Genomic DNA, 20,753 nt, shown 5'->3' with positions numbered 1-20,753 from the left:
CTGTTCAATTTTTTTATTTTTTCTGTATGCACCTGTTTTGAATTGCAATCCAGATTGTTGAATATTTTCGGTAGGCAGCGGCTTGGCTCTGCCCCTGGCATTGCTGAAGTCCATGGGCGACGGTAACCACTCACCATCAGGTGGGCCGTATGCTCGTCTGCCTACAAGGGCAATAAAAAAAAAATTTAAACTTTTAATTTTTATGGTTGCAATAGATTTTAAGAATCGTTAAAAAAAAAAATTAAGTATATTTAAAACAGTACATAGATATCAACTATAACGCTATTCTATCAGAATGCTCAAAGCTGCCTGCAAGTGTGTAGAAAAAAAAACAATTTTTTAAACATATTTTTTTGATAACGTCGTGTAAATATAGATAAAAACGGGACAATCAATTTGCGTTTTAAGTCAGTAGTCAGTCGCGATCAGTCAAGGCGAAAGAGCGGTCGTGTTCGGTAGAGAAAAAAAATACATTTCAAACTACCCATCTCGGCGGTAGCTTGACAGTGACGAAATCCAGTGATCTATATAAAATTCTCGCGCGATTATCGAAATAAATATTAAAAATCATGAATGTGACCACGGCCAAGGTCGTGTCGATGCTGGCGCTGGGCTTAGGGAGTTTCTTTGGTGGTATGTTGCCTTCATGTTTTTCGGAAAGCGCAAGACAACGGCACCCTCTCGTGCTATCCTGCCTCCTTTGCTTCGGCGGTGGAGTGCTTCTGGCCACTTCCCTCGTCCACATGCTGCCAGAAGCAAGGGAAAAATACCCTAACTACTCAGAACTAATGGTCTGCATTGGTTTCTTCATTGTTTACTTGGTTGATGAGATATTCCATCTGTGTTCCACTGAAATCAATCATGGAAGTCCGGCCAATCAGGGCTTGAGATATGGAACTGAGAGATCGTCTTTGCTGAATCGCGATGGAGAATTGAGAGAACGATGCCCCGGTGAGGTGGATAACCCTCAAATGTGCCACGTGAGTCATACAGCTCCGTGCAATAGGAGTTCATCAGGAACAATAGGATTGTTATGCGCTCTCTTCGTTCATAGCCTACTGGAAGGTCTGGCTATTGGTCTTCAAGAGGATGGAACTCAGGTACATATTTTAGTTAATATTGTGGTTCGGATAAGCTTCTTCATAAAAATATTCGCGTTTTTCTCAGCCACTAACAAGAACACTCGAATTTTGCATTCGAACAGACGGTAGACGCTTTTCATAACGAAGTTGCCCTTGGACATCAAGTGGATGCATGACAAAACAGAAAACACGCTTAATTGCAATAAATAATTATTAAAATTCACAAAAAAGAAACAAAATGAAAGTATCAGATACATTTTAATAATACAACAGATTCCCCACCCTTTAAACTGAAATATATTATTGCTTCACGGCCGAAATAGGCAGGGTGATAGTGATTATTCATGTGGAGACACATGATTGATGCTTTAAGAGTGAATACGAAAATAAAAATTGTGGTGCGTTTGATTTTTATTACACGATGTTATTCTGTAAATTTTATGAAATTTGGAAGTTATTCATAAAAAGATTATGTACGTATATCAGTAAAAAAAAATATTCCTGCTTGCGAGATTCGAACACTGGCACGGTCGCATCGCTCGATACGAATGCACCGGGCGATTTATCCTTTAGGCCACGACGATTTCTTATTTTCGCTGTGCTGCCAACACTATAGTCCTAGTTTGTGTTCTTTATTTTACTAAATAGCTCATCAGCTATGTACCCGTTTAGAACTGGTGCTAAAGTCACTTAATTTAATCTGTCAAAGTTTATTTCAATTAAAAAACATTGTAATGTTTTGGATTTTACATTGCGCGATGTATATGAACGTTCCCGTATTGGTAGCGTACTAGCATTCAATACGGTCAGCAGTTGATGTCTAAGCTGATTGGGCTGGTATAGTGCGCCCACCATGGGAGATGTGGTCAGATAATTTTTAAATTAAACTTATTTTCAATTAAACCGATTTTTACGATTTAATCTTGCTTTGATTGCTCTCTTTTTTTTCCTACCTAAGCTGATGGCCTTGAGAGGCCATTTCAGCGTAACTCTAACAAGTAGGAGAGCTCACGGGGCTCTAACCAGAGGACGGTGCTAACACTAACCCTAGCAAGAGCAGTGCTTCGGAGAATCTACCACCGGATCGGAAACGCGACCCACTGAGAAGATCCGACGAGAAACTCAGTGGGCTGTGGCTGTGGGTTAATTTACTCGATGAGCCCAAGCAAGTCGAGCAAGCGACGGGTTCGACGAGAACGATGACCGGTGCTTGTGGTACCTAAAAGCACCGTTAATGAATCGGGAGGATCCGAAATGACGTGTTTTGATGATGTCAACTGTTTACCATGCGGGCCGCAGGATCGGGAATGACATTTTATTATTTGCGACGGTTCTAATACTTTAGTTATCGTGGTAACGGATAATCACGAAATTTGTAAATATTTCAATCTACCATTCATTTTCCTATAACTATTCTTACTTGTTAATATTTACGTTTCCTTTACGTACACAAAGACCTAACGGTGTCTTGAGGTCTTTGTCTTGAGTAGTCATCGCTCCGATGAGAGGATCCCAGGTGTTAGATAAGCACCAATCACTTTCTTCAAGTTAGGATGCTTTTTGAATTTTAATAATCACACGCATCATACGTGGACTCAGCTTGTTTTCTTTAGCCAGTATATCGATTGTGTCAAATCTAATAAAGTGGCTGGCGTCATTTTCCAGAGCGTGTTGACATACTGCAGACTCGTATTCTCGCTTGTATGTAACCTTGAAGTCCGCAATGTGCTTATTAACTCTGACCGATATATTGTGTCTCTTAATTTGTCCTATACATGAAAGCCCAGAGTCATTGACCGGAGTAAAGTGCGTAGCTCAAGACTAATCCCAATGGTGAAACACCGTTGAAGCCTACTGCCCCACCTGTGGGCCTTAAAAAACCTTTAAAAAAAACTTGGTTTTCTGTAAAGTCGGTTTACGGACAATAGTTTTACGTGACAACGTTAGTAGCAGAAATATTCGAACTGCTAGCTGTGACGTCATGCGAGAAGAAGATAAACGTCTCACAAGCCAATTTTTTTAAATATTTTTTTTGCTGCCTAAGGCCTTGGGAGACTATGCCAACGTAACCTAAAAAGTAGGTGAGTTCACGAGTCTCAAACCTGACGACATTGTTAACACTAGCCCTCGAAACAGCAGTGCTTCGCAGAATCTATTATCGGATCGGAAACGCGACCCACTGAGAAGATTCAGCGAGAAACTCAATGGGCTGTGTCTGGGGGTTAATTTGCTCGTCGATCCCTTCGTCTCAAGCGGCTAATTCGACGAGAACGATAACCGGTGCTTGAAGTACTTAAAAGCACCGTTAGTGGATTGGGAGGATCCGAAATGACGTGAACTTTTGGGCCGATCGTGCCTCTCTATCGCTTGTTCCGCGCCCCAGCTTGCACGCTCAGGCTAAGGCCGAACGTGACACTTTTTCCTGCATGCAGCCGGTATTTATCGATTTAATGTCGGGGAAAGACTTTTCCCGATTGCATCGTCATTAGTGGCTGTGGGCTTAGTGAGCTTCATTGGGATGAAATGCGAGCACAAAACACAATGGATTGGTACGGTTTTATCACTACTTTATGTTATTTCACAGTAATATTGTGAGAATACAACAGCTTAGATCAAGCACCTAGTTCGGGGCACCAATCTCACTTTAACTGTCCCCAGCGATCCAACTCGATACGTTTTTTGTGCTCAAAAATGTGTCAACCGTAAGACGTTATCACGTCAAAAACAATGAGAGCCGACAGTCACCGTTCAATTTATAGTAACAAGGATTTTTCAAATGTATGCCGCTCTCAAAAAATTTTAGGTAGTGGCTAACTTTCTTATATTTTTAATTACCCTTGTAGGTAGACGAGCATACGTCCCAATCTAATGGTGAGTGGCTACCGTCGATAATGGACGTCGACAATGCTAGGGGCACAGTTAAATCGCTGCTTACCATTGAACACTCTCCACAATCCTCGCGGAGGGAGACGCGTCATAGCATTCCTTTTAGACCAACGCCTAAATATGTTACCAATATTCTCTGCAACTCTTGATATACGGCAGCAGATTCTGGTACCCGATCCACTGTGGCTGGTTTTATTAATGTAGAATAGGGACCGCAGCGCATAAAATAAAACTTCCACTGTTCCAAAATCTTCTGTTATAATATAATAATAATAATTTAGAATTAATTAACACTTTTGTAGTCGTCGTGGCCTAACGGATAAGACGTCCGGTGCATTCATGTTGAAGCGATGCACCGGTGTTCTAAGCCCGCAGGCGGGTACCAATTTTTCTAATGAAATACGTACTCGACAAATGTTCACGATTGACTTCCACGGTGAAGGAATAACATCGTGTAATAAAAATGAAACCCGCAAAATTATAATTTGCGTAATTACTGGTGGTAGGACCTCTTGTGAGTCCGCGCGGGTGGGTCCTCTCCCGACTAGGCGCGTCAACACCTCCGCTTCCGCCATTCGCCCAATCACGATGTTCGACCAGCCCATACCGTGGGCCCCAAAGGTCAAATATTTAGGCGTCACCCTCGACAGTAGGATGACATTCCGCCCTCACATCAAGACGGTACGCGACCGTACGCGACCGTACTTCATTCTAGGAGGTCTCTACCCGATGATATGTAGGCGAAGTAAAATGTCCCTTAGAAATAAGGTGACACTCTACAAAACTTGCATACGCCCAGTCATGACCTATGCAAGTGTAGTGCTCGCGCACGCGGCCCGCATTCACTTAAAATCCTTCCAAATCATTCAATCCCGTTTTTGCAGGATAGCCGTCGGAGCCCCGTGGTTCGTCAGGAACGTCGACCTCCACGACGACCTGGACTTAGAGTCCACCAGTAAGTATATGCAGTCGGCGTCGATGCGCCACTTCGATAAAGCGGCACGACACGAGAACCCTCTCATCGTGGCCGCCGGTAACTACATTCCCGATCCTGCGGACAGAATGGAAAGCAGTCGACGTCGCCCAAAACACGTCATCTCGGATCCTCCCGATCCACTAACGGTGCTTTTAGGTACTTCAAGCACCGGTCACCGTCCTCGTCGAACCCGTCGCTTGCGACGAAGGGCTCGACGAGTAAATTAACTCTCAGACACAGCTCACTGAGTTTCTCGCCGGATCTTCTCAGTGGGTCGCGTTTCCGATCCGGTGGTAGATTCTGCGAAGCACGACTCTTGCTAGGGTTCGTGTTAGCATCGTCGTCAGGTTTGAGCCCCGTGAGCTCACCTACAAACGTTAGGGTTACGCTGAAATAGCCTCTCAAGGCTCTCAGCTAGGGTAGGAAAAAAAAAAAAAAGCGGGTGGGTACCACCACCCTGCCTATTTCTGCCGTGAAGCAATAATGCGTTTCGGTTTGAAGGGTGGGGCAGCCGTTGTAACTATACTTGAGACCTTAGAACTTGTATCTTAAGGTGGGTGGCGCATTTACGTTGTGGATGTCTATGGGCTCCAGTAACCACTTAACACCAGGTGGGCTGTGAGCTCGTCCACCCACCTAAACAATAAAAAAAATCATTTTTATTATGTACGCCTAGGTCATTTTTTTACCGTCTTTGCCATCTTCCTTTTCTCTGTCATTCTGTCTGTCATTCTCTTCTCCCTTTCTTTCCGTTTTCTCTCACTCACATCTTAACGCTCCGTTCCACACTCTTTTCATACGTTCCGTTCTTACCAATCCTACATTAATGACGCACATAATACCGCACCTACTATTGTGTTGTTTGTTTCAATTGAAATTATTTCATAAGGCAGTTAAATTAAGTAATTCTTGTGACAACTGACCTACATACAAAAACCGTGTTTGTTTATGATTATCAAAATGCGTGTAAACTTTCAAGTGTATGATAATATTGATCGTAAGAACGCGCATGAAGCGTTTAGTTTTGTTATCGAATCATTTCGTTTTGTTCATTATCATTTATATTGATCAATGATAATGAACGATTTTACAATGCGTTTTATCTGGTTTAATCGTTCGTGTTTTTGATTATCTTAGACGAATGGTTGTAATTTAGACTTTCAAGTGTTGAGCGGTTACTGGAGCCTATGGACAGTGACCATGTTAAGACAGGTTGTAGGGTTAAGGTTGTAGGGAGGCCATCCGTAGGGTGAGTCGCCCGTCCCGTGCATATTCCAGTTTGTCGCATGACTTTCGGATTCGATCCCCGAATGCGAAAATCCAAAAAAATCGTGGTGCTTAGTGCGAGTTTTTTAATGTTCTCGATAGCGTAAAAGCTAACTCAAATTTGTATGCAGTTGAAACAGCGCCCCTAGCGGCAAACGAAGGCGAACGTTCGAACTCCATACAAATATTGAGTTAACTTTTACGCTATCGAGAGCATTAAGAAACTCGCACTAAGCACACCGGGTCTTTGTTCTGTAGATTTTTTAACGCGTTTCTGGTATTCCTAAGTTAGGAGAAAATACTCGCCTCTGACTTCTTTTAAGGCCACAATATTTTTACACAAGTTTCATGCTGTTCTCATTTGGCTGGTTTTTTTTTTTGCTTAGACCTTAGATGAGTTGGCACGACACATCTTGTATTAAGTGGCTACAGAGGCCATAGACATCAACAATGTCACCCCGATGGAAGTTAAAGACTTGATCAAAGACCTACGTCCTCGCAAGGCTCCCGGTTCCGACGGTATATCTAACCGCGTTATTAAACTTCTACCCGTCCAACTCATCGTGATGTTGGCATCTATTTTCAATGCCGCTATGGCTAACTGTATCTTTCCCGCGGTGTGGAAAGAAGCGGACGTTATCGGCATACATAAACCCGGTAAACCAAAAAACATCCGACGAGCTACCGCCCGATTAGCCTCCTCATGTCTCTAGGCAAACTGTATGAGCGTCTGCTCTACAAACGCCTCAGAGACTTAGTCTCATCCAAGGGCATTCTCATCGATGAACAATTCGGATTCCGTACAAATCACTCATGCGTTCAACAGGTGCACCGCCTCACGGAGCACATTCTTGTGGGGCTTAATCGACCAAAACCGTTATACACGGGAGCTCTCTTCTTCGACGTCGCAAAAGCGTTCGACAAAGTCTGGCACAATGGTTTGATTTTCAAACTATTCAACATGGGCGTGCCGGATAGTCTCGTGCTCATCATACGGGACTTCTTGTCGAACCGCTCTTTTCGATATCGAGTCGAGGGAACCCGCTCCTCCCCACGACCTCTCACAGCTGGAGTCCCGCAAGGCTCTGTCCTCTCACCCCTCCTATTTAGCTTATTCGTCAACGATATTCCCCGGTCGCCGCCGACCCATTTAGCTTTATTCGCCGACGACACGACTGTTTACTATTCTAGTAGAAATAAGTCCCTAATCGCGAAGAAGCTTCAGAGCGCAGCCCTAGCCCTAGGACAGTGGTTCCAAAAATGGCGCATAGACATCAACCCATCGAAAAGTACTGCGGTGCTATTTCAGAGGGGAAGCTCCACACGGATTTCCTCCCGGATTAGGAGGAGGAATCTCACACCCCCGATTACTCTCTTTAGACAACCCATACCCTGGGCTAGGAAGGTCAAGTACCTGGGCGTTACCCTGGATGCATCGATGACATTCCGCCCGCATATAAAATCAGTCCGTGACCGTGCCGCGTTTATTCTCGGTAGACTCTACCCCATGATCTGTAAGCGGAGTAAAATGTCCCTTCGGAACAAGGTGACACTTTACAAAACTTGCATAAGGCCCGTCATGACTTACGCGAGTGTGGTGTTCGCTCACGCGGCCCGCACACACATATACACCCTCCAATCCCTACAATCCCGCTTTTGCAGGTTAGCTGTCGGGGCTCCGTGGTTCGTGAGGAACGTTGACCTACACGACGACCTGGGCCTCGAATCAATTCGGAAATACATGAAGTCAGCGTCGGAACGATACTTCGATAAGGCTATGCGTCATGATAATCGCCTTATCGTTGCCGCCGCTGACTACTCCCCGAATCCTGATCATGCAGGAGCCAGTCACCGTCGACGCCCTAGACACGTCCTTACGGATCTATCAGATCCAATAACCGTTGCATTAGATGCCTTCAGCTCTAATACTAGGGGCAGGCTTAGGGACCCCGGTAACCGTACTCGTCGAACTCGACAAAGAGGTCGACGTGCAACCTAACCCATGCATCAGCCCGCTGAGTTTCTCGCCGGATCTTATCAGCGGGTCGCGATTCCGATCCGGTAGTAGATTCATTCGCGAAACAATTGCTCTTGAGTTGTTAGGTCTCCTTCGGAGGGGCTCGGGCAGTTGTTAGCAAATCCCGCCCCTCTTGGCTGAGCCTTTGCTCGCCCACCTGTCCTGGTGAAACTGGAAAGGCCTTCGGGCCACCAGTACACTTTCAATCATTAAAAAAAAAAAAAAAAAAAAGATGCTAATGCAGTAATCTGCTTCACGGCAGAAATTGGCGGGGCGGTGGTACCTACCCGCACGGACTCACATAACACAATATTATCAGTATAGGAATTAGGCTTTTCTATCGAACCTATCCTAAGTGTACCAGGATGTCATAAAAGTAAAGAATTATAACTTCTAGTAAAAAAGCACTGTCACCTTCACTACTAACTAGGGCGCGACACAATATTTTAGAACAGAAATTAGATTAATAAGTCGATCTTCAGTACATCGACGTCTGTACCTAAGCTATTCATTAGACTTACAGTGATTATCAGATTATTACTTTAAGAATGTGGTTTTAGCCAGACTGAAGAGAGCTTCGCAAATGGCTCGCCTGAAACTAGTTCAAGAACAAATTGCCGTTTTAAATAAGTTTTAAACAGTGTAGTCCCGGAATTTTTATTGAACACTAGCTGACCCGGCAGACTTCGTAGTGCCTCAATCGATAAATAAAAGACCTAAGCTTTTTTATAAAAAAGAACTTAAAACAAACAAACGGAATCCGTCCGATGGGGGGGACATCAAAGGAAAAACAAAATTTTTATTTAATTCTGAGCATTTTCATATTTATCTACCTTTTAAACCTTCTCTGGACTTCCACAAATAATTCAAGACTAAAATTAGCCAAATCGGTCCAGCCGTTCTCGAGTTTTAGCGAGACTAACGAACAGCAATTCATCTTTAAATATATAGATTAATTTCCCTCCTTTTTTATTTTTATTGTTGATTGTTTTTATGGAAGTTTTTATATGCAGTTGTTTTTTTTTTTGCTTTCTTTGTCTTAGTTTTAATATTAGTTAACGATATTTTTATCTAAAGCACAAACGCTCTTAAGCAAGACGTGATCACACCCAAAAGGGTGAATTCTAAAATATATACTTATATATATTTTTTCTAAATAAGTTCAATGTTTATGTGTGTAAATTTTATCCAGTTGTGTGAACCTAATAAAAAAAAGGAATCTAATCAAATGGTTTTCTTTTTTGAAGGTGCTGCTTCTGCTAGGAGCTGTCGCCTCTCACAAGTTTGTCGTGGCGTTTTGTCTCGGCGCTGAGCTGTGCGCCAGTCTGCCGGGCCGGATGTGCGCCCAAATGGTGTGCATCCTTATATTCAGCGGTGGTTCCGTCGCCGGAATCGGCATGGGAGCTGCCTTGGAAAATGTCAGAACACTCAAAGATTCTGTGGCGGTACCGATTATGCAGGTAGGTATTTTTCGAGATATGTTTTTATACTTTTTATTTTATTTTATTTTATAGCTTAGTTGGATGGACGAGCTCACGGCCGACCTGGTGTTAAGTGGCTACCGGAGCCCATAGACATATACAACATAAATGCCGCCACCCACCTTGAGATATGAGTTCTAAGGTCTCAGTATAGTGCTTGTAAATCCATCTAGTGTTACGGGTTTACGTTGTAAATATCTATGGGCTCCAGTAACCAATTAACACAAGGTGGGCTGTGAGCTCGACCACCCATCTAAGCTTTAAATAAAAAAACTCTAATTTCTGTGACACAATTTCGATTCACGGGTAAACACCAAATTTGACTTTGATTGCAAAGCATAAAATTTCGATATTTTAGATCGTAATTAGACGAAAAAAAAATACATGGCATGAAACAGTTTACTTTTGAACTTTAATAAATTGACCACATATGAAACAAAATGCATCAGCATCGTATTTACACGTTCGTGACATTTTAAGTTTTTTCTGGGCTTGTACAAAACACCTGATCATTGTTGATGACTCGAGCGCCATCTAGTGGCACTGTGTAAACGTAAACACCCAACTCTCATAGCGCGGTTTTTTTGAAAGTTTAAAAATTCATTAAAATTTATAAAAAAATTGAAAAATGAGTATTATTACTATAACTATCCCAAAAGCAAACTTTATACCAAAAAAATGTATTTTATTTTCGTTTTTGTGAATAATTAACCGGAAAAACCTGGTATAAACGTTAGGACAAAGAACGATTTCTTTTTTTTTTGTAGAATTGTGATTGGACGTAATAGTTCAGTAATTATATAATATTATCCGAAACTTCATTTATCATTTTTAAATACCACATAACAGCGCCATCTATTAACTGGATTTGGCACTACAGGCACTTGCGGCGGGAACACTGCTTTACGTGACGGTGAGCGAAGTTCTTCCACGAGAGAGAGCAAATTGGCACGAACGCAAGAGCACCGCTGGTATTGCACAATTTACAGCAGTAGCAGTCGGCTTCGCGGCTATGTATTTGTGCACTGTATTCCTTGGTATGTATGGATATAAATATAAATATAATATAAATCCCTTCGAAATACTGATGTGGAAGGACGTGGGAACCCACCACAATTACATCCCAAGAGAGTCATGGACAGAGAAACATTTAAACTGTTTCAAGGCCATGACCACGACCCTCAGTAATGAGGAAACCGACGCAAGGAGGAGGAGGATGGATATTCTGGAGTATATGTATATACATATATATAGTATACTATATATATAGTATCCGCTGGAAGCAGGCAATGGAGAACTGATTGTTGTGACGAGGCTTGGGGGAGGGCTATGTCCAGCAGTGGACGTCTGTTGGGTGAAAAAAAGATACATGGGTATTTTTAACGTGAACAGGTACTGTCACTCGTCGCTAGATGTCATTAGTACAGTAAAAATTTTGCTTTTATTACGCAGTTAAATTTCTTATTTATTTACTTTAAAAACATGTTGGAAATGTTTTATGCCAACTGTGATTCGCATTAGCATTATTTGGCTTTTGTTTATCCACCACGACACGGAAGCCTTTTAGTAATAATTTAAACAAATAAAAAAGGCAATTATTGAATACATTCTTATAATTTGCTTGTTTTTGTTCCAGATTATGACGGTTGACTTCATCAACAATCTAATTTTACTTATAATTATTTTTTATGTTTTGTAATGACATTTCTTTATGAAGACTCTTAGATTAAGATGTAATCTAGTTCGTGGTTAGGTTAGGCAATAAAAGTATGACAATAAAATAAATATTGCTATTTCGGTTCTTGTTTTATTCACTTTTGACTTCAACAAAAAAAACTTACAGATGTAAATTAATTACATTGTGATGTGACGTATTGCAATTCCAGTTTATAATTTATTAAGAATCAACAAAAATTTCATCTCAAATTCGTTTACAATTTCATAATGTGGATACCTATTCTAGTTCTATTTATTTCCAGAAGGATCCATATTTTAAACAAACAGCCTTTGTATGAATAAATTACGTCGATCAGGAATTTTTTACAAAGTACTATGTATAAATGAAATGGCACTGTTATGTTAAAAATTAATATATGGTTAATGCGTTAAATATGTAAATAAATTCAACAGTGTTCTTAGTTTTATTCTACGCAGCGACAGATGTCGTTAGTTTCGCAACGTTGAAATACACATTAAATGCACAATAAAAATATTTATCAGCATAATCTCATATTTGCAGAATACTATTGTCTGTTCACATTATACATTATTTACAATAAAACAATATGTAAGCGGTTCTACATACAAAACTAACATTCATACTGATTATTATCGGAATACCTCGTATTAAACAGTATAAATAAATGAAAATAATTCCTTATTTTATAACAACTACATTACATAAAGTAAAAGTAATAAAAAATAGAAAATAATACAGATCTTTGACTCAACGCACTTATACCTAAGTAAGTACTGATACAAATAATAACAAAAAAATCATTAATTGTTAAATTGAATAAATACTCTTAATTTTAAAGGTGAAGAGAGCATTAAACATGAAAGACACCAATAAAAATAAAATTGACATTTTTAATTCGTAATTTTTTTTATTAAAGTGACCTCTATGGACAAGAGCTGAAAGTAGTGTTTTTAAAGATAGTTCTAGATGTCATTATTGCTATGTTTCTTGTGAATGTTTTTGGTTTTGTTTACCCGACTGCCCCAGAGGGGAGGTAGGTAATGATTTGGGTATATTATTATATAAAATAAATTGAATTTGGTACTGAATAATGTCATTTTAGTGTTGTAAATGATATGACAAAATATCGACCTATCTTCTTTTCAAAATGTATAAGTTTTCACCAAAATTTTTCTTTATTCTAAAGCAGTGATTCTCAACTTTTTTCGTCGCGGCACATTTTTAACGTTTTCAAAATTTGACGACACACAAAGAAATTGTTTGCTTACCCTAAAATAGTTAATTATTTTGAATATGAAGTAAAGTAATACGCAAAAATATACTAGGGTGTTTATTAAGGGATTAATTATAAGTTAATAATATTAATTTAATAGTTAACAATAAAATTGGTTAAAATATGGCGGTATACAAAAGTGCCGCGGCAGCGTAGTTGAGAGCCACTGGTCTATTTTAATTGAACAGAATTAAAATCACAGACTGCGTTACTGTAACTTATATGTATAATATTAATTTGCCGTCCCGCTCACATACATAAATTAACACCTGAGTGTGAGCAAGATGGAATTTGTGTCACAAAATGTTCCTTTCATAATTTTCAAAGTTCTTGCGAGAAAATCTGTATAGCTGTGTCTTAATACGAAAGGCATACGGACGTAAGTGTTCTTAATTTTATGTTTTCAGAGCTCTACTGTTTAACCTAGCTTATATCGCAGCACGTTTGCTAGATCAATCGAATAGTTCAGAGGTTTCTTAAACTAACCGCGTGTAATTTTTTTTATGACTTCTTCTATGAGACTTGTAGGTCTGTGGGCACGTCTGTACATCTATTCCTTTCTGATAAATTCAACACATTTTTGTGATGATATTGAGCTAGATCGTTCGTCCAGCCCTGGTGGCCTTGGTCATTGGCCAGCAATCCTAAGAAAGGACATCTAAAGTTCTTGGAGGCCATAGACACCAGAATACCGTCACACATCTCGAGTATTGGTCACACTATTCAAACTCGCTTTGTGCGTAACAACAGAAAGGATTTTGCGCCTAGCTTCGCGGTCTCATAACCCTTACCCACAACTATGCGTTTCTTTAATTAATTAAATTACAATATAATCAGAATAGTTTATTGTTAAGGATGGTTGTTTGTTGAGATTTTGAGGTGTTAAGTGTTCAAGAAATGTCTCAGCGTTAAGTACTGGAGTGGAGACCTAGTACTGGAGTGGAGACCTAGTACTGGACGTCGTAAGGTGAGTAGACAACCAATGAGATGGACCTACGACCTGGTCAATATAGCTGGTAAGGACTGGATGGGAAAGGCTAGAGACCGAATATATGGAGTGCATATGAAGAGACCTGCACTCCGTATTGAGTGGACACAGATTGAAGAAGACAGCGTTAAGAATTTAGACTTCAACGAAGTGATCTCGAAAAAACATATAAAAAAGAATTATGCACATTTTGCGTCTGTTTTGGTGCGAGAATACGTTAATCTTGTTGGATGTCGTTATATAAATTACATTTCAATTTAAAAACGCCCGAAAATACATTTCGTTTCCTCTATAACATTTCCGGCACTTCCGTGACAAGGCACACCGGTCAAGGCACATTACCGTTATCCAATAAATCGATAATAGCTACTAAGACAAAAAAAAATTGTTTTAAATATTTTCCCGATAATAATAAATATCGACAAACACCGAAATAACACCAAAATACTCAACAACAATATTCCGGTAACGTTTGTATTAATTGATTTCGCAAATCCCCTACCATCAGTACGAAGCACACCGTAAACTCTCGATCAGTTCTCACTATTATCCCACTGGTTCACAATTACGCACCGACGGTGTCAGGTCTCATCGTTCTCAACTATTCTTCTGTTACGTTTCCTCTTCTTGTGTCTCTTACGAGTGTTCTTTGGAGGTTTAATTTGGCACTCACAACCGGCACGCACTTTCACGTAGTCCATCGACCAGCCATCGGAGCCGGGCACCGAGAAATGTCCCTCGGACTTCTGGTGAGGAGATTCCGTGGCCGAAGACTGGGGGGGAGGCCGTACTAACGCGTACGAGTAGGAGTATTTTTGGACGCATCTCGAGTCGTTGTAGAGTCTTGCGTCGATGAACCGGCACGGCATGTCCACGATCCCCGGTGCACACGTCAGCTCGAACAGCCGCTGCTTGTTCTCTCCGTCTTCGTAGAGCTCAACATACAGTCCGTTGACCGTCCGGCCTCCTTTCTTGATGACCATTTCGAGGACCGAGGGGCAGCAGTCGACGCCTTCTTTCTGCGTCTCTGGGGACTGACCGTCCTTCCGCGTCCCCTGTTGCTGGAGAATAAGCTGCATCTCCCGCCAGTGGGACCGCTTCCACGACATATCGTCTTTTTCTATCCTGCAATGCAACGACAGTGTTTAACCGCTGAGATAATTATTTAATATGCATACTTGTTATTTTTTTTAAATTATATTACTAGTTTATTATTATATTACTAACACTGTTTACTGTTTAATTTTTAATATTAATCTTAAAAGTGATTTAGGGGAATTCGTTCTGGAATACTCCATTATCATCATTCTCCTGCCCTTCTCCCAGTCGCTTGGGGTCGGCGCAACATGTTTTCTCCTTCCATACTCCTCTATCATATCCATTTCTTCGCTCACTACCCTCTTACACATATTGTCTTTCACGCGATCCATCCATTTCTTCTTAGGTCTACCTCTTCCTCTATATTATTCCACATTCATAGTTGACACTCTCTTACCAATCATATTTTCATTTTGTCTCATAACATGTCCATACCATCCCAAACGCGTACTTCTCAACTTCTCTGTCACACGTGCCACTTTCAGACTTCGTCTAACATATTCATTCCGTATTCTATCCATTCTCGTTACTCCACACATCTGGAATACTCCGAATATCGTTATGTAATTAAAAATAAATGATAGTTTAAAAAAACAAAAAAAATACGCTTTTATAGAAAATATTTTTTTTACAATAAAATCATTTTTTAAATTTTTTCTTACACTATTTTTAATTCAAATTTATTAAAATTTATTTTCTATTTTTAGTTGGATTTTCTATAAAAGCGTATTTTTTTAGTTTTTTAAACTGTTATTTATTTTTCATTATTTAGTTAAATTTCAATTTTTTCAATTTTTTTTTGTAAATATTGAATTGTCATCGGTCCTTAATAAGTATGCCAAATTTAGAGTTAATCCGACGTTTTGAAGGGAGTCAAAATCATGTTCAAAGATTCCGTAACCTTTTTTTTTTGCTTAGATGTGTGGACGAGCTCACAGCCCACCTGGTGTTGTTACTGGAACCCATAGACATTTACAACGCAAATGCGCCACCCACCTTGAGATATACGTTCTAAGGTCTCAGTATAGTTACAACGGCTGCCCCACCCTTCAAGCCGAATCGCATTATTGCTTCACGGTAGAAATATGTGGGGTCGTGGTACCTACCTGTGCGGACTCACATGAGATCCTACCACCAGTAATTACCCAAATTATAATTTTGCGGGTTTGATTTTTATTACACGATGTTATTCCTTCACCTTGGGAAGGGTCGCATAATGCCCTTGGGGTTTTCTGCGACTTATCTAAAGCTTTTGATTGTGTTGAGCATAATACATTGTTGAGGAAATTACACCATTATGGTATTAGGGGCGTTTCATTAGAACTTATTAAATCTTATTTATCCGGAAGAATCCAAAAGGTAGACGTTAAAGGAACGAGATCTTCCGGTGTCTTACTTAATATGGGTGTTCCTCAGGGTTCCATATTGGGTCCCTTCCTATTTCTTGTATATATCAATGATTTACCTAAGTTTATTGAAACCCGTCACGAGGTCGTATTATTCGCTGATGATACATCATTATTGTTTAAAATTAAACGACATTTGGAAGATTATGACGATGTGAATGATGCTATCTCGCGCGTGGTACATTGGTTTAGTGTTAATAATCTGTTATTAAATAACAAAAAAACAAAATGTATAAAATTTACCACACCTAATGTTAGACAAGTTGACACTAATATTACTGTAAGTGGAGAGACACTGGAGCTTGTGGATTCGACAGTTTTTCTTGGTATAACAGTTGATTCTAAGCTGCAGTGGGGTCCTCACATATGCAAGTTAGCGAGTAGGCTTAGTTCTGCAGCGTTTGCGGTAAAAAAAAAAAACGAATGTATATTAATGAAGATACGGCACGCTTGGTTTATTTTAGTTATTTTCATAGTGTTATGTCCTATGGCATTTTGCTATGGGGCAATGCTGCCGATGTCGAAATGATTTTCATCCTGCAGAAGAGGGCTATTCGTGCTATTTATAATATGCACCCGAGGGAATCCTTGAGGGACAAGTTTAAGGAAATCAAAATTCTAACTTCCCAATACATTTTTGAAAATTTATTGTACGTGCGTAAAAACATTGAAGAATTCCCCAGAGTCTGCGATTTGCACAATGTGAACACTAGGAACAAACATAGGCTTGCGTTGCCGGCGGCTCGAATTAAGAAAATAAGCAACTCTTTTAGGGGGCTGGGTGTACAGCTTTTCAACAAGATCCCACTAAACGTTCAACTACTACCTGTTCATAGATTTAAGAAAACTGTTAAGGAACGTTTGTGCAACAAGGCATATTATAAAGTTAAGGATTATTTACTAGATGGTACTACGTGGGAATGAGGCGCTCGCTCCTGGCCTTTTCATTTTTCATTATTATTATTATTTTTTTAGACTTGTTTTTTCTTTTATTGTGAATATTTCTATTTATTTAAAAAAAAGAAAATATTTGAGAAAAAACAAAAAAAAAAAAAAGGCCGCTGAGTTTGTTTCGCCGGTTCTTCTCAGGACTGTGGCTTTTTTTGGAACCGGTGGTAGAGTTAACATTGTTATTTGTATTTTGACATTCAACAAGTGTGTCATACTGACATCTAAGTTGAAATAAATGATTTTGAATTTGAATTTGAATTCACCATGGCCGATGGTGAACATTTGCTAAGTACATATTTCATTAGAAAAATTGGTACCCGCCTGCCGGATTCGAACACCGGTGCATCACTAGATACGAATGCACCGGACGTCTTATCCTTTAGGCCACGATGGCTTCAAAATATTCCATATCGTTATGTAATTAAAAAACACGTGTGGCACTGCGGTAAAGCTATTGCATAGCATTTTTTATCAACTTATGCAATTATAAACCGACAATAATAATTTAATATTAAAACAACAATAAAATAAGACCACGCTATATTTATAAACAGTAACAAAAGCAAAACATTAACTGCCCCCTTCACACTCATAACCTAGACCGCGTGAGGGAGAGATGGGCAGACTTTTTATGATGCGCATGCACTGTGACGTCACGCCACGCGCTTATTCACAAGCACTACACAAGCGCATCGTGTGAATGTGTTGAACGCGAGCTACATAGTATGCGTAGTGGGGGTGTCAGGTTATTTTCGTTACGGAATTTCTTAATTCAATCGCCGCGCTCAAGGCCCGCGATAGAAGCTATGCAATAGCTTAAAAAGTTTGGACTAACGTGATGCGGTGCGAGATGTGAGGTGCTCGGCGCACGCGGCTCACGTTTGCGATCTCGTCGCCAGCGTCCGCCACTGCACCACACAGCACCTGGAACATCGACAACACGCACATCAATAAATCATTATTATTTACAAGAGGAGCCTAGTGCAGAGCGTATGGTTTTCAAAACTAAGAGAAATAAGTCGTAAATAAGTAGTCGTTTGATTGCAGGATGTCACAAGTTTTTATGTATAACTTCAATTGAAGAGAGAGGGAGTGAGGGGAAGAGGAGAGAGAGGGGGAGGGGGAGGGGGAGAGAGAGGGGGAGGGAGAGAGAGGGAGAGGGGGAGAGAGAGGGAGAGAGAAAGAGGGAGAGAGAGAGGGAGAGAAAGAGTATTCTTTATTGTAGACCAACAAAATAAACAATGCGATACATTAAATACAAAAAATACAATTTTCAGTCTTATCGCTAAGAGTTATCTCTTCTAGACAACAACCATCAGGTGGAAAATAATCATTTTCAATCAATCACTTTTTGTATTGCTTAGATGGGTGGACGAGCTCACAGCCCACCTGGTGTTAAGTGGCTACTGGAGCCCATAGACATCTACGACGTAAATGCGTCTTGAGATATCAGTTCCTAAGGTCTCAAGTATAGTTACAATACAGAAATAGGCAGGGCGATACCTACCCGCGCAGGCTCAAAAGACGTCCTACCAGTGATTACGCAAATAATAATTTTTGCGGGTTTGATTTTTATTACCCGTTACACGTTATTCCTTCACCGTGGAAGTCTATCGTAATATTTGTTAAGTACCTATTTCATCAGAAAATTCTATACCCGCCTGCGTTGCATCGCTAGATACGAATGCACTGGACGTCTTATCTAGCAGATCATGACGACTTCAATTTTTATTGGATATTATAAATTTTGATTCGATCTTGTGTTGTGTAAGTGGTTCTAGAACGCATGCTAGGAGCGTTTTTGCTCATATAATATTGGACACTGATAGCCTAGTTCCCGGATTTGAGTCCTGGCATGTCTACATATAAGTCAATACGTCGATTCAGTCTCATATCTCTGTCACGAACATAAATTAAAAAACTTATGCGACTCATTCTATCATTTTTATGGGATTGTTTTGATCTACACAAATAAAATTAATAACATCGAACGATAAAACGTTTGAGGTTATTAAAAACAAAAACAAAATTCATTAATTGGATTTCATTGTTATTTTTTTATCCGTCTAATAAAAACAAGATCACGTATAATGGAATGCAATCGATAAAAATCTTATCAAAATACCCATGCAATAATGATAAAAGTCTGTATTAAAAGGAAACACTGGCTTTAGTTGATAATTATAATATAATTATAATAAATATATCAATAACAAAGTACGACATGATTATATCAGACGATGTTATCGAATTTCGTGTTTGATTTTAAAGAGCAATGAATTCGCGTGCGAGCCGTTTGTTAACGCCTTTGCCGTATCTGCGTGTCGTCTATAATCTATATTAAGCTTACTACTCTGTAATTTAAATATAATCTGTCTTAAAAAATTTACGAGGGAAAAGGACTTTTTGGCGGGAACACGAGGAGTGAAGTGTGTGATTTGTTTTATTTTGTCTATTTAGTGTTTCTTCAGGTTTAAATGTGTTGTAACGGTGGTTTATTAACTGTTTGATATCTGTGAAAGTGCACAAAAGTTGGAAAATGAAACAAAGCCGCTGGACGTAACTTCTCGGGCTCCTCCAAAAAGTCCACTGAAAAAATCTCAGTAAATGAAAACCATTTTAGTGAGATTATATTTCATCCCATATCATCTCATTTCATTTAATTTCATCCTAGTTGATTAATGTCTCAAATTAATAATCTTCATTTAATTTCATTTATCTCCATATTATCATTTTTCATAAAAATAAGAATATAAATTAAAATAAGACATGGCTTAAAGGTCTTAGTTACCAGGTCATAAAATCCCTTAAAAAATGAAGGAAAAGGACTTATTGGCGGGAACACGAGGAGTGAAGTGTGTGATTTGTTTTATTTTGTCTATTTAGTGTTTCTTCAGGTTTAAATGTCTTGTAACGGTGATTTTTTAACTGTTTAATATCTGTGAAAGTGCACAAATGTGGGAAAATGAAACAAAGCCGCTGAACGTAACTTTTCGTGATCCTCCAAAAAGTTCACGGAAGATATCTCAGAAAATTACCACCATTTTACTGAGATTATATTTCATCCCATAACATCTCATTTCATTTAATTTCATACCATTTGATTAATGTCTCAAATTAATCATATTCATTTCATTTCGCTCCATATTATCATTTTTCATAAAAATAAGAATGTAAATTAAAATAAGACATGACCTAAAGGTCTTAGTTACCAGGTTATAAAATCCCTTAAAAAAACGAGGGAAAAATTCCCGCTTCTTTACCTACCTACTTCATTTAATTTAACCAACTTTCTTGCTTCTTAATTACGTACTTCATTTTATTTATCAAAAATACAAAACTAAACATCTCTAAACAAATTATTGTACAATTAAAAAATAAACTGTCGTAACAAAAACCACGGGATTTCATTGTATCATCAGATACACCGTTCTTAATGTAGAACTGAAATGTATTTTAGGCTTAGTTTTGTGATTCGTGTTTTGACTGAATTGGGCCTGACACGAAACTGTATGCGACCCAAATCCATCAATCGGATGTTAGTACTATTGCAACGTAATCTAAATTAAAAAGAATTGTGAAATGCGCGAGCCAAACAATTATAGCGGGTCATTGTGTTGATTTTTAACG

General features: G+C 39.4%; 2 protein-coding genes across 5 annotated transcripts in view; one reads left to right on the top strand and one right to left on the bottom strand.

Moving 5' to 3' along the window:
• Positions 1–408: 408 nt before the first annotated feature.
• On the top strand, positions 409–11,505 carry Zip88E (Zinc/iron regulated transporter-related protein 88E). Its single transcript, XM_028170892.2, has 4 exons — positions 409–1,100; positions 9,475–9,687; positions 10,589–10,745; positions 11,345–11,505. Exons 1-4 carry the CDS (start codon positions 570–572, stop codon positions 11,356–11,358), a joined length of 915 nt encoding a protein of 304 aa, XP_028026693.2. The 5' UTR covers positions 409–569; the 3' UTR covers positions 11,359–11,505.
• LOC114240356 (uncharacterized) overlaps positions 11,496–20,753 on the bottom strand; it is a 196,186-nt gene continuing 186,928 nt past the window's right edge. For all 4 annotated transcript variants that reach the window (XM_089736295.1, XM_028170875.2, XM_089736296.1 and 1 more), the window contains 2 exons: positions 17,959–18,047; positions 11,496–14,793 (listed from right to left, as the gene is read on the bottom strand). In XM_089736295.1, coding sequence (XP_089592421.1) covers positions 14,250–14,793; positions 17,959–18,047 — 633 coding nt within the window. In that variant the 3' untranslated portion in view covers positions 11,496–14,249. The remainder of the gene's footprint in view (positions 14,794–17,958; positions 18,048–20,753) is intronic.

The sequence above is a fragment of the Bombyx mandarina genome, chromosome 21 (genome assembly GCF_030267445.1).
Source record: "Bombyx mandarina strain Sakado chromosome 21, ASM3026744v2".
NCBI classification, from domain to species: domain Eukaryota; kingdom Metazoa; phylum Arthropoda; class Insecta; order Lepidoptera; family Bombycidae; genus Bombyx; species Bombyx mandarina.
Note: the sequence above shows the minus strand (reverse complement) of the source record. Positions and strands in the feature narration are given on the sequence as shown.